Below are 13,199 nucleotides of genomic sequence, written 5' to 3' on the forward strand. Positions count from 1 at the left end.
CATAAGAATGTGGTCAAAACAAATGGCACATGAGTGCATGTTCAGAGGTTGACCTCAGTTAGTCTTGGAGGACAAAATGAAGGTGATGAGTGAAGGGAAACTGGCCGATATGCATTGATAGCCTGCAGTCTGAAGCTAGCAGGTAAAATTGAAACCAGAAGCCAGCGGAGGTGCCTAGGTAATGCTGGCAAATGACAGCCACCCCATTCACTGTTCTCATATGTCTTCCTTCCAGGGATTACTGAAGCAAGGTTTTCTTGGGACAACCCCTGAACGCAATGAAGAGGATTACAGGGCTTAAGTAAAGTGGGATGGTTCTCACCCTCCTTCCCCTCTCTGGGTACCCCTTCTGCTCTTCCTCAACACAGCTAAGATATTTAGCATCACTTGCTCTTCTTCCAAACCAAGCACTTCTAAGAAACTGCAAGTTGCGGGAACCACTTCCTCATTAGTGCCATCTAGTGCAGAGAGAGAGATTGTTCCTCCTGCCCTGTCCCATACCACGAGTTCTTCAATGAACCCACCCTGAAGCAACAGTTTTGCTTTTCTCCTGCAGACAGACTGCAGGGATTCCACCCCATGAAGGAGGGAAGCTGATGGATGGAAGTAGGGAATTATCTGGTAGTCGTTTGCCAGAAGGTGTCGCAAGGTTATGCACCTTTGCTGCCTCCCAAATAGGAATGTACACACCCTGCAACCATCTGCCAGGGGGGGAAAGATAAACTTTTCCCAATCTTGCTCAAATTCCAAGAACAATGGATTAAGAAAGGGACAAATCACTATAATCCTTTTATAACAATTCCACTAAAAACTTAAATGATACCTATTTAGTATTAGCAAATATCAGTGGCTCAAATTATCACTTGTTTTGTATGTTATTTAGTATAAAGAGATTCTTATTGTCAAGAATGCACAGTAATGATTATGGTTACATGTTGTATTTGCAATTAAATACATTTTAAACCCTAAAAAAACCTTTCTCCCCCCCCATTCTATTTTGTGGGTAATGAGCTGGAAGACACAAAAATATCTCAGTGCTGGAACAGAGCTGCTCACAATGCTGCAGCATTTTTCCATACTAGAAATCATTGCAATATATACACAAGATGCATATTTTTCTTAACATGGCTGGCTTTTATTTTTTGTATAAAAAACATTTTTAAAAAAGATACAGATGAGAGCACCTCGGACACATAATGGTTAGAAAGTTTCAGAACAGGTATCAACCCTTCCACAGTAGAAAAACTGAGATACGAGTTTTTGAAGTCCCTTAATTGCAAGGTTTCTTTAAAACTCTTATTTCATTTCACTGTGATATTAATAATGCTGACATCTTCATAGGGCTTGTCAGTTTTGGGGTTGACTTTCACATTTGAAATTCTCTGAACGACTTCCATTCCTTTAGATACTCTTCCAAATACACTGTGTTTGTTGTCCAGCCATGGCTGTGCAAGGCCATATATCAAGTTGATGGAGCAAAAGAAAGAGAAAATTATGATTAAATCTCAAGTTACTATACTGAGAACTGTGTAATGTAAACTATCGCTAACCAGATCTCTGTAATTAAACACTATTACACTTAATGCTTGTTTGTTTGCTGACACGTTTAACTCTCCAAAAGGCTACATGTGCACGGAAGCAGTTTCCACAGACATATCCCAAGCTTGATAATGAACCATAGACACAAAACTGGTACTGCCTTTACAGTTTCTGTGCACACATTAGGTTGTGGACAAGTTTTGATCATTTGGTGGGGGGTGGGGTAGGAGAACTAAATCCTGCTACCTTCTCACCAAACAGATTATTTAAGCTATTTATATTAAATATGTGTATCCCTCTTTCCAATCTAGTGGTTCACAAGGCAGCATATAACATAACAATAATATGAAACAGATAACTCATCTATTGATGGTAAGCAGCCACGAGAGCAGCTGGGTAGTAGGTTTGATGTTAAAACCTCTCCCCGTGTCTCTGTTATCCTGCCAGAGGATAACGGGGGTGGGAGAGACCCAACCTAGGAAGTTTCCTGCCCAGCCACACTGGATGCAAGTCATACAGAGAAGAGGCCTATCTAGTGGAAGAAAGACAAGCGTTGGACTTGGCCCAGGGACCCCTGCCTTGATATGGAAACTCAGCCTTGAACTGCAGTGCACTTTGGGTCAATCACTATCTTTCAGTTCTGGCTTCCAGATCTGGTAGTAGCAAGAATAAAACGGATAGGATGTCACAAGCAACTCAGAAGAAGGGCAAGATATGTTTTTAATTTTAAAAAAGTAATCAGATTAGAGCTGTGTTACAGAGCACTACTCCATTTGGACTTTTAAGCCAGTGTCTGCAGAGGAACATCGGGGTTTGCTAATAGCCAACATCTCTTAACCTGACATATGCACAAAAAAATGAGAAGTGGGCAATAGCTCATATCCAATTTTGCACTGGTTTCAGAGGGATGCTGATGCACTTCAAACTTCTTCCTGCTTCTCCAAACCCTCTGAAGCACAGTTACATATACAGGGTGTCTTTTAAAAGAGGCCCTGTGGAACATGTGTACTCTGTATCCATGGGGCCTCTTTTAAAGGACGCACCCTGTACAAAAATGTGTCTCCTTGCTGTTCTCATAAGCCAAGCAGAAGGGTAGGGGCTCATTCCTGCAATTGTGGTAAGCTTTGGAAGCATCACAGTATAACCAAACTCAATGCCTCCAAGTGCTCTCAAAGCCCAATTCCGTATCAGAGAAGACCCTGCTACTCTGTTGAGTTGGGAGATAAGGCACAGCATATAGTAACAAATTCTAGCTGGCTGTCAAGGGCAGCAAAAGATGCTGGGTCTCTTGAGAAGCATTCAATCATGGGTGCTCCCACCCCCAAGTGAAATGGTACAGGCCACGTACAGGCTTATTGCCTCATCTGTTCGGGAAACAAAGTATAACAATAATGTTTTTCTGCTGCTAATGTAATATGGTGGCTGCCTTCAGCTCCTTCCCCTATAACCACCAAGTAGACTAGGGATGGGAAATATGGTTTTTCAGTTACAGGACTATAACTTGCATTGCATTGCCTGCATGATCAATAGTCCCAAGATGACAGGAGTTGTAGTTCAACAACATCTGGAAGTCCATAGGCTTCCTCATCCTTTTAGTAGACAATAGACACAATGGAATACCCTTCCATCTACCAACAGCCTCAAAACTTTTGCTACTCACTAAGAGGCAATTCAATGACCATTGTTAAGACATCTGACATGGTACTTACAGTTGGTACTACTGTTACAAAAAACTGTGAGCCATTGGTATTTGGTCCTGCATTAGCCATACTAAGTGTGTAGGGCCTGTCATGTCGCAAAGTTGAGTGAAACTCGTCCTCAAATTCTCCTCCCCAGATACTTTCACCTCCCATTCCAGTTCCAGTAGGATCTCCAGTTTGGATCATGAAGCCCTACATTTGGAGGGGGAGAAAGAAAAATCACAATTTAGGACATTAGCAGCCCTGCTGGATTAGGCACAGTCCAACATCCTGCTTAAAATGGTGGCTAAATCAAATGTCTCCAGAAAGCCCACAAGCGGGACTTGAAGACAACAGCCTTCTCCTGCTGCTGTTTCCAGAACTGATACTCAGAAACATACAGCCTCTCAACCAGGAAGTACCATACTGGCATCAGGACCACCATCCATAGTTGTAGCCTTATCCTCTGTGAAAGTGTCAAATCCCTTTTTAAAGCCCAGTGCCATTACCACATCTCATGGCAACAAATTTTGAAAATTAATTATGCACTGTGTGAAGTACTTTTTTTGGTCTGACTCAAATCTACTATTGACCAGTGTCATTAAGAGATCCAAATTTCAGTATTACCAAGAAAAGAGAAAAAATGTCTATCCATTTTATCTACAGTGGTGATGCCACTGTATCCCATAGATTGATATGCTGTGATGACAGTTTTGGAATTCTGCACAAAATCCTCCAGAAATGCAAATGCAAAATCCACAAGTAGGGTGGGACTTAATAATATGATGTGCATAAGCCATCAGGGAACAGGAAAAATTAAAGATATTGCAGCCCTGTTTGTCTAACAAGCTCAACAACATTTGAGAACACAGAAATATTGTTACTAATACCAAAGTTACCTTGATTATGCGGTGAAAGGTGTGGCCATTGTAGTAGCCATTCCTACTATGTACACAGAAGTTTTCCACTGTTTTGGGACACCTGCAGTTAAAAGGTATTAGATGTTAGTATAGTACTTAGTGCACTGGAATAGGGTAATGTTTTGAATTAGTCTGTATTTGTAGATGCTGTAGTGAAACTGAGAGCACTTGACTGCAACTATCGATATCCATAAAGAACTAGAGCCACCTGGCAGATCATTCAGTAGGAAGACAACTCTTCATTCATGATCACATTTTGTGAATCATTGTGCATATCACAAATTAAAACTGCCTTCTTGTTATGGAAAAAAGGAAAGCTTACAAGCTTCTTCCTTTTGTCACAATGTAGGAGAAAGCAGTAGTGGTAAAAATGCTTTACCAGAGCAAAAATGGTGGTACCATAGATATGAGGGAATGGAACATAAGCAAACCAAGTGAAAAGGTACAGCTCTGTCAATGGTGCTAGTGGATGGTCCAACAGTAGCTCAAGATAAAGAGAATCTTTATTAAAAATGGAAGGAAATATAAAAGTATTCATATACATACTCAACAGGGAAGAGCTTGACATGTATATCTCCCATGCTTGTGTGGATAATGGCACTATCAGAAACTCGCTTGGGTCCTTCAGCTTGAGTGGCTGCCATGACCTCTTCTTTAGATGGCTTCTCATTAAATACATCTCTGTCAGAATCTGCACTTTTGGTGTCTTCTGGTTCACGTTTGGTAAACTGAAGGACAAGATAGCAGCAGCATCCTTGTTTCTCTTACTGACTAATGGAATTGGAAGGATCATACACTGTAGTTCCAAAGACATATTGTTCCTAACTAGTGATAGGCTGTAGTTTGCAAACTGTTTCTGGTCATATGCCAAGTGAAAAGAATTGCCCTTTGGCATATTTTTAGAATATCTGAAGGCTGTCAACATCTCAGCAAAAATCTGAACAAAAAATATTAAACTTAGCCTTAGCTTTAAAGACATGCTTCTGTGACCCTTGTATCTTTGAAGGTTTCTACCGCATTTTCACCTCAAGCGGACTTCTCATAATGAAATAGTCACCAAGACACCCCCACCCTAGTTGTTTGGTATAAGTACAAAAATGTACTAAAATTCATATTAGAATTAGAACCAAGTTGTAAGACATGTGAATAGTATTATATCAAAGGCTATCAAAAAGGGGGGGAAATCACTTGGCAACTTTAGGTGACTGAAAGATGGGCAGCACACTCATCCGCTAAAAGTAGCCTACAGGGGGTGGGAAAAGTGCCAGCTAGATCCCCTGGTATAAACTTACCATATAAAATCTGTTCTTTTTGAAGGAGGTGCAGATTATTGTTGGATCAGCTTGGATATTCTGAAGAACGGGGTTGTCAGATGCTTTCATCTCTACTGTAACAGCAGCACGGTGTTTCTTTGCGACACCTTGGAACAGAGCCAGTTGCATGACCCGGATGTTCTCCTGCTTCCCTAGGATTCTAACACATCTACATGCAGGAAAGGAAAATTCGTGAACTTCAAAATCATTATGCAGCCTGCCTTTAATATGTAATATTTCAGAGCACCCTGCATCCAAACATCATATGAAGTTTTGGATTAATTTGGCAGCAAAGATCCCCAGTACATCATAGGGATAACGATGACCTTCTGGAAGGCACTGTGGGCTTAGAAACTAGGTGAACTTCTGGCCCAATACAGCAGTGCTGTTATGTTCTTAACAAACATATTTGGAAGTAATACCCTTAATACAAATGGACAATGAAAAAGTGTCAGTTATAACACATCAGAAAACTTATCTAAAGTATCAGTTCTCATATTATGAGTCTTAGTTGGGTAGCTGATGAAAATGTATGATCTGGAATCATTTAACCAATGGAAATCTGCAAATTATGTGGATAGTCCCCTACCGTCATTCACCAGGAATGTGAAACTGGGCACTGAATCTCTACATCCGGGGGGTGGGGGTGGGCCTCCATTCCGTGGGCTAACCTTGGTCTCAAGGGAGTACAGTTCAACTCACAAGGCCATTTTCTTCTAAACCTGTCGCAGGACTACTATATCAGGGGGTGGGTGGGATGTGGGGTTCGAACCAGAGTTTAAGCAAGCCATGGTTTATAAGCCAACAATAAACCATGGCTATTCATCTACATAGCAGAGTTGTGATTGTCAGACAAACTACCAAAATCTCAGAGCTTACTTTCTGAAAAGCATACATTATTCCCCATAGGTGATAAAAGATGGTAAGCATTTCACTAGCAGATCAGGTGGCACTAATCATATAAATTAACTAACATGGATCATAGGAACAGAGGAAACTGCTTTATACAAAGTGAGACCACTGGATCCAATTAGCTCAGTACAGTCAACACTGTCTGGCAAGGGCTCTCCACTATTTCAGACAGAAGTCTCTCCTAGCCCTACCTGGAGATGTCAGCGTTTGAAATTGGGACCTTCTGCATGCAAGGCAGATGTTCTACCACTGAGCTATAGCACTCCCAATGAGTAACGCCAACTCAATTCTATTTAACTGTATTATGTATCAATTTGGAACAATTAAAGAGCCTATGAAGGCTGAGCTTCTTTCTTTAAAATCTCTTGGAAATCCCTGAACAAAACAACATAGGTACAGCTAACATGAAATAATAAGAGCAAGACTTGCCTGTTTGTTTCCACATTTATGACCTTGATTCCCAACATTGTCCCATAGAGCACAAAGTGTCCAGTTTCATCAAAAATGATGTTAATTAGCCGGACAGCATCCACTTTTTCCAGCTCCCGCTCCACAGCCATACGCCGACCAAATTCCATGTCAGGCAGCTGTTGTCTCATTTGTTGCAGCTCAGTAAACATCTACAGAAACAAGACACCTACCTATAATATGTGTATAACTTGACTTGGATTTGTTTTTAATAAATTCTGTATAATGCATGTTAATTTTTTCTGTAAGCTACTTTGAGACATATAATGAAATGGTTATAAGTTCAATGAATAAATCAATATAGCCCATCAAACACAACACCTAAATTCTTTCTCATTTATTTTGCAGTTTAGTATAGTTTTATCTGCAAGAGTTTAGGAATGTTGGCAGAATTATTTTCATGGAGATGCCACATCTATTCATGTGCAAAGGAGATTGAGTATGCACATAAATGCTGTTTTTGCACATAACTCTAAGCCATGGCTTGACTTAACCATGATTTGTTCAAAACACAAGTCTCATAGATGAGCCAATAAAACATAACTTATTTCTCCAAAGCTTGGTTTGTTTTCCAGCTGCTCTTGCCTCTGTAGATTGACAGTATTTAATGTGAGATGGTCAAACAGTCCATGGTTAAGCATGGTTAAAATATAACATCAAACCAGAATTAAAACAAGCCATGGTTTATAAGCCCACAAGAATCCACGGCTTCACATCATGGTTTCTTGCCAGAAAAAAATTATGGTCAGTCTGCTAAGCCACATTTTGGCTAAACAAAACACAGTTTAGTATTATGTGCTAATGAGGTCAATTTATGTAACATACAACAATGTTAGTTACATGTGTCTTTACATAATTAAAATACATATTTCAACATGTATAGCAAAATGTTGGCAATTCATATATTGGCATCTGACAAGGTTATAGTAGTTAGACAGTTAAGTAATGTGAGTTGAAGCAAATTAAAAGTAATAAAATTTGATTAAAAAGCACAATAAAAGTAATTCAGTTAACATTTGTAACAACAGTAAAGTCTTCTAAAAATACCATTTATTTTTTCCTTGATTGTTAACTTTATGGTATTCATTTTGATCAGAATCTTTATTACAGTCTATTAGCCCACATACTATGAGGATTATAACTAAAAGAAAAATAAATCGCCAGTGTAGTAATAATACTAAACAGATATTGCAATGTAATGCTGAAAATATTCCTTTTATAGAGGATGATTTGTATATATGTATTTCTCATCTGTGAAAGAAATTTTAAAAAATCATCTGTACTGGCAAGTAACTGAATGTTGAAATATATATATACTTACACTCAAAGATTCATCAAAGACCCTCATCAGTTTCCCAGTCAAAAATCTGAAAATTCGGACTTTTCTGTCAGAGCCAATAGTAGCCATTTTTTTGCCATCAGGGGAGAAACATATACTAGTTAGATATGCTTTACACTTAGCAAATTCGTATAAATCAGTGTCTGTTTTATATTCCCAATTCACATTTTTGGGAAATTTGTATTCATGGCGAGGCCCAGTCCAGTATTCAATCATTCCAGACTTGTCAGATGATACTATGACTTTATAGACAGAGTTCAGTCGTATCTGAGTAAGAGGCGATGTGTGAAGCTTATCAAAAATGTGAAGTGGCTGATTGTTTCCTCGACCATCATATATAAATATTTTCCCAGTACTCTTCTCAGACGCTGCAACTGAAGATATTGCATCTCCTGGGCAATACACCCATTCACACTGGCCAGGGTAGTAGCTAAAACAAAAAGAATAATTGGATTGGCATGATTTTAGGAATATAGATTAAATATTTAAATTCAATATTCTAAATAAAAAAGCTAATAATAATCAAAACATATGGAATACTTTTTCTCCAGAATATTTTGAAATATTGCTTTAATTTAACAAGGTTTTTAGGCAAAACATATTATTTCCTACAAGATGACCATTTCATTAACAAATATTATAATAATTCCTATTCTGTAGAGCAATCACTTTCATTATATTCAGTTCATGAAGCTATTCTGTTTAGCTTACATGAAGCTACACAGTCCAGCATAAACTGTTTTGTAACAAACATTTTAAAAATCAGTTTAGCATTTTGCTAACTATACTTGCAACCCATATCTATGCAGTTTTCTCAGAAGTAATCCCCACTGTGTTAAATAAAACTCACTCCCAAGTCACATGGGGAAATCCTATGAACACTCACTTAACAGAAATTCTCAGTAAATCACTGCACAGGATTGGACTGAAACAATAAAATCCTAATCATGATTGGTAGGTAAATCCCACTGACTACAGTGATATAAGTAAGCATGATCTTCATCGAGTGCGTTGGGACCTGCATGTGGACAGCATTCTAATCTAACACCTGTGGCATCACCAGCATTTTTCATTGTGTTTAAAATTTCTCTTTTTAAGAGAGAGAAACAAGAATGGCGGGACATAAATTCTCTTTCTCATACAGACTGCACCAAGGACCTTCTCCCACACACATATGCATGACCTGTGACATGAACTCTGAAGAACACATAAGAAGCTCACAGATACATTAATTTACCCAGCTACTTTAATGGAGGTGGGCAGCTCGGCACATTCATCTCTTTTTCATGCAAGACTCCACCTGAACTGACATGCATTAAGTAGAAACTCTGGGTGTGCTTTGCAGCACTTGTAAGGCTGTAAAAAGGTAAAGGTAAAGGTACCCCTGCCCGTACGGGCCAGTCTTGACAGACTCTAGGGTTGTGCGCTCATCTCACTCTAGAGGCTGGGAGCCAGCGCTGTCCGCAGACACTTCCGGGTCACGTGGCCAGCGTGACGAAGCTGCTCTGGCGAGCCAGCGCAGCACACGGAAACGCTGTTTACCTTCCCGCTAGTAAGCGGTCTCTATTTATCTACTTGCACCCAGAGGTGCTTTCAAACTGCTAGGTTGGCAGGTGCTGGGACCGAGCAACGGGAGCACACCCCGCCGCGGGGATTCGAACCGCCGACCATGCAATCGGCAAGTCCTAGGTGCTGAGGTTTTACCCACAGCGCCACCCGCGTCCCTACTGTAAGGCTGTAGGAGGAGAGTAATACTTATTTTTCTTCAATGTCTTATCTCAAGGAATCTGAATTCAACAAAATAACTGCAACTTTAAAATAAGTAATTTAATTTGCTTTACATTTTTCCTGATAAATGTCCCCCTCACAATTCATGATTATATGCAATGTAATGCAACCCTGTATTTGCTTGCTGTATTCTTTCCTGCTCCTTTATTAAAATATACCAGCAATTAGACATGTCACCGTTATTTGTGTGCCATAATCAATCACAACTAATTACCTCTTAGACCGAAGTATTCTAAAGCACTAAGAAATCTACCAGGACCATTAAAAAAGAAAAGTGACTTACCCAAGTTTCAGCATGTTGATCATATCAAAGTTCACCACATCAAAAACCTTCATTGCTCTATCATCCCCAACAGAGCAGAATAATGCACCTTCTGAACTACCAGCAATGCTCTCAATAACACCTATTGTGAGCAAAAGAAAGGAAATAGTCTGCTTACAGAGAATAAGTTCTCTTCATTTGAGAAAAAAATTGAACAAAATCATAATTGCTATATAAATGCTTCAGATTGAGTTATGTCACAAACTAAAGCTGCAGGGACAGATAAAGTAGCTTTGAACTCAGTAGGATTTATTCCTGAATAGTCATGTATAAAATGGCCCTAGAAGGCTGGGATTCAAAGATCACAATATGGACTGAAAGCTTCTGCAGTCTTCTGATCTCAGTTCTCCATATAGTATCTGATCTGATATGCTGCCTGTCATGCAAGGCACACCAGCTGAAATGTCTTCTTCTATGCAACTATTAAAGGTGCAGGAGCACTATCTACCCACTGTCATCTGGCTACCCTACTGGTGCATTTCACAAAAACTAATCACTCAAGCCAAGTAACTTTAGAGAACCCAATTTTTAAAATGCGGTATGGATTTTTAAAGTGTGCTATAAAGCATATTTAAATGATGAAATAATAATATATTCTTTTTGAAAAAGGAAAAAGAAAATACCAAACACAGTAACTTACCTAAATGGCTACGGAAATGTTTAACAAATTCAATTCCCTCTTCTACTTTCTTCCAGAATTTGACATGTCCATCGTGGCTGGCTGTTATTACAAAATCAGTCCTGAAGGTACAAGCATATAACCTTCATATTATAAAAGAACCACACACCTAGATCTCTGCTTCACTAGCAACCTTCCACAGGAGTCTGCAGCTTCTGGCTAGTCTGTGAAGCCAAATCACAGGTACAGTCACTAGGACACTACTTATTCCCCAAAGAGAGGGAAGAGATTTAATACAACATGCTGAACCTCAGAGATGCTATTCCATTTCACACTGGGCTTTACAAGATCACCTGGGCGAGTCTCCAAAGCATATTACAACATGGACTGTCTCAAGTCCTCCGACAGAGTTTGAAACTCTAGAGATGGTTCTTACAGTTGTGCCGCACTTCAGAGATGCTCGAAACAGACTCAATGCAACAAAGACATGTCACAACTTTCCCCCTTTTAAGCTTGGAGCTAAAAAGCAGGATAAGTTATGCTACACTTATAGAAGCATAGAATTGTAGCATTAGAAGGGATTCCAAGGGACAGCTAGTCCAACCCCCTGCAATCCAGGAATGTTACGAAGCACTCTTTAGGCAAGATGCAATTCCTGAAACATACATCCGGTCCAATTCTACAATACTTAAAATAGAGAAAGAAAGAAAAAGACTTACTTAGTACATACTACATGCGTGATGACATCTCTGTGCATATAACTGCGTTCATACATCGAAGCACTGGGGAGATTATCCAGGTAGACATGTTCAAACTCAAGAACTAGAAATAAAGAAATATTGTTTCCTAAAAATCATATTCCATTTCAAAAATGTTATTCAAATTATTTTGATTTAAAAGAGACCAAACTGAACAAACTTCTCTTTCAATACTGTGGTATGAGAACAGCTGTGTAGCTGTATCATAGTGTTATGTGTGGCTTAATCCCAACACAAACAAGTAAGTGTACACATAACTGCAGCCCTAGTTGTCACACAAGCAGCAAAATTGTGCTTGGCCTGCACTACTTCAGACTGTTCACATGACTTAAGTATCCATAAAAATAAAGCTGAGTGAAACTGAATGAAGAGATTGTTTACATGCATGCATGTGTACACAGAGATACATTTAAACATTAGAATCCCAACCTGTGCCACTTGAAATGAATTTTAAAATCTCCAGAACATTTGACGAGGCATAAAAATACATGCAGTGGTATTTAAGCCACTACAGTATAGGAGAAGGAAATTCCAGCCTGATACGCTATTATTTAACTTGTAACCTAACTCAAACCACATTTACTGAGAAGTAAGCACCAGTGCTTTCAGGGGGACTTACTGCCAGGTAAGCACGCACAGGGACAGGGACGTGGGTGGCGCTGTGGTCTAAACCACTGAGCCTCTTGGGCTTGCGGTTCAAATCCCTGTGACGGGGTGAGCTCCTGTTGCTCGGCCCCAGCTCCTGCCAACCTAGCAGTTTGAAAGCATCCCAAAAGTGCAAGTAGATAAATAGGTACTGCTCCAGGGGGAAGGTAAATGGTGTTCCCGTGTGCTGCTCTGGTTTCGGTGTTCCGTAGTCATGCTGGCCACATGACCCGGAAAAACTGTCTGCAGACAAACGCCGCTTGTAAAGCGAGATGAGCGCCACAACCCGAGTTGTCTGCAACTGGACTTAACTGTCTGGGGTCCTTTACCTTTACCTTTTTAAGCATCACGTACAGAACTGCTTCACTCTTACGGGGGATGTCATGCAAGGTAGAGCATGTCAAGTCAGAAGCGTCAAGAGCGCAAAGGAGACATAACAGGTGCACCTCGCAACGCCCTGAACAGTTAGTTACGTACAGATCAATGACCACCGAGCCAGGTATCCGCAAGCACAGTGCCCACACTGGGCAGCAAATAGCCTTGGTCTGCCTGCAACTCAATTTAAACACGTCTCCAAGGAACGTGCAGCGAATTACCCGACACCAGAGGCTCCGAAGGAAACACGAGGAGGGACGAAGTGCTGAAGAAGAGTCGCCCTGTCCAGAGAGGCTGACACCCCGCTCCTCGCCCCCAGCCCTTACCTTTCCTCTTTTTCACCTGCACGGCCTCCCCAGGTAAAGGGCCCACCCAGCGGTCTCCTTCCTCTTCTCTCCCTCCTTCCTCCTCCGACCCTTCCTCTCCTTTCGCCTCGCCCTCCTCTCCCTCGCCGTGCCTCCTCTTGCGCGGCGGCTCCGCGGACGCCATATTGACTCTGCTTTTTCCCGGCGCTGGGTAGTG

At 40.5% G+C, this 13,199-nt stretch overlaps 1 protein-coding gene across 1 annotated transcript; it reads right to left on the reverse strand.

The window, feature by feature from the left end:
• Positions 1-1,113: 1,113 nt before the first annotated feature.
• Positions 1,114-13,198, reverse strand: PPWD1 (peptidylprolyl isomerase domain and WD repeat containing 1). Its single transcript, XM_083703557.1, has 11 exons — positions 13,004-13,198; positions 11,619-11,721; positions 10,921-11,021; positions 10,242-10,362; positions 8,153-8,600; positions 6,793-6,983; positions 5,431-5,620; positions 4,685-4,866; positions 4,118-4,199; positions 3,249-3,431; positions 1,114-1,445 (listed from the first exon to the last, which is right to left on the reverse strand). The coding sequence occupies exons 1-11, from the start codon at positions 13,164-13,166 to the stop codon at positions 1,302-1,304; spliced, it is 1,908 nt and encodes a 635-aa protein (XP_083559683.1). The 5' UTR covers positions 13,167-13,198; the 3' UTR covers positions 1,114-1,301.
• Position 13,199: the final 1 nt, after the last annotated feature.

This window comes from Podarcis gaigeae (assembly GCF_964106915.1).
Source record: "Podarcis gaigeae genome assembly, chromosome: 11".
In the NCBI taxonomy this organism is placed as follows: Eukaryota; Metazoa; Chordata; class Lepidosauria; order Squamata; family Lacertidae; genus Podarcis; species Podarcis gaigeae.

Bases quoted from the DNA above. Each gene is read 5' to 3' on its own strand.
- PPWD1 (XM_083703557.1), bottom strand. From the start codon at position 13,166: ATGGCGTCCGCGGAGCCGCCGCGCAAGAGGAGGCACGGCGAGGGAGAG. The intron at 6,984-8,152 runs GTAAGTATATAT...TTGTTTCTGTAG, and splicing joins TCTTTGATGAATCTTTGAGT to ATGTTTACTGAGCTGCAACA. The intron at 4,867-5,430 runs GTAAGTTTATAC...CTTGTCCTTCAG, and splicing joins AAAAGAACAGATTTTATATG to TTTACCAAACGTGAACCAGA.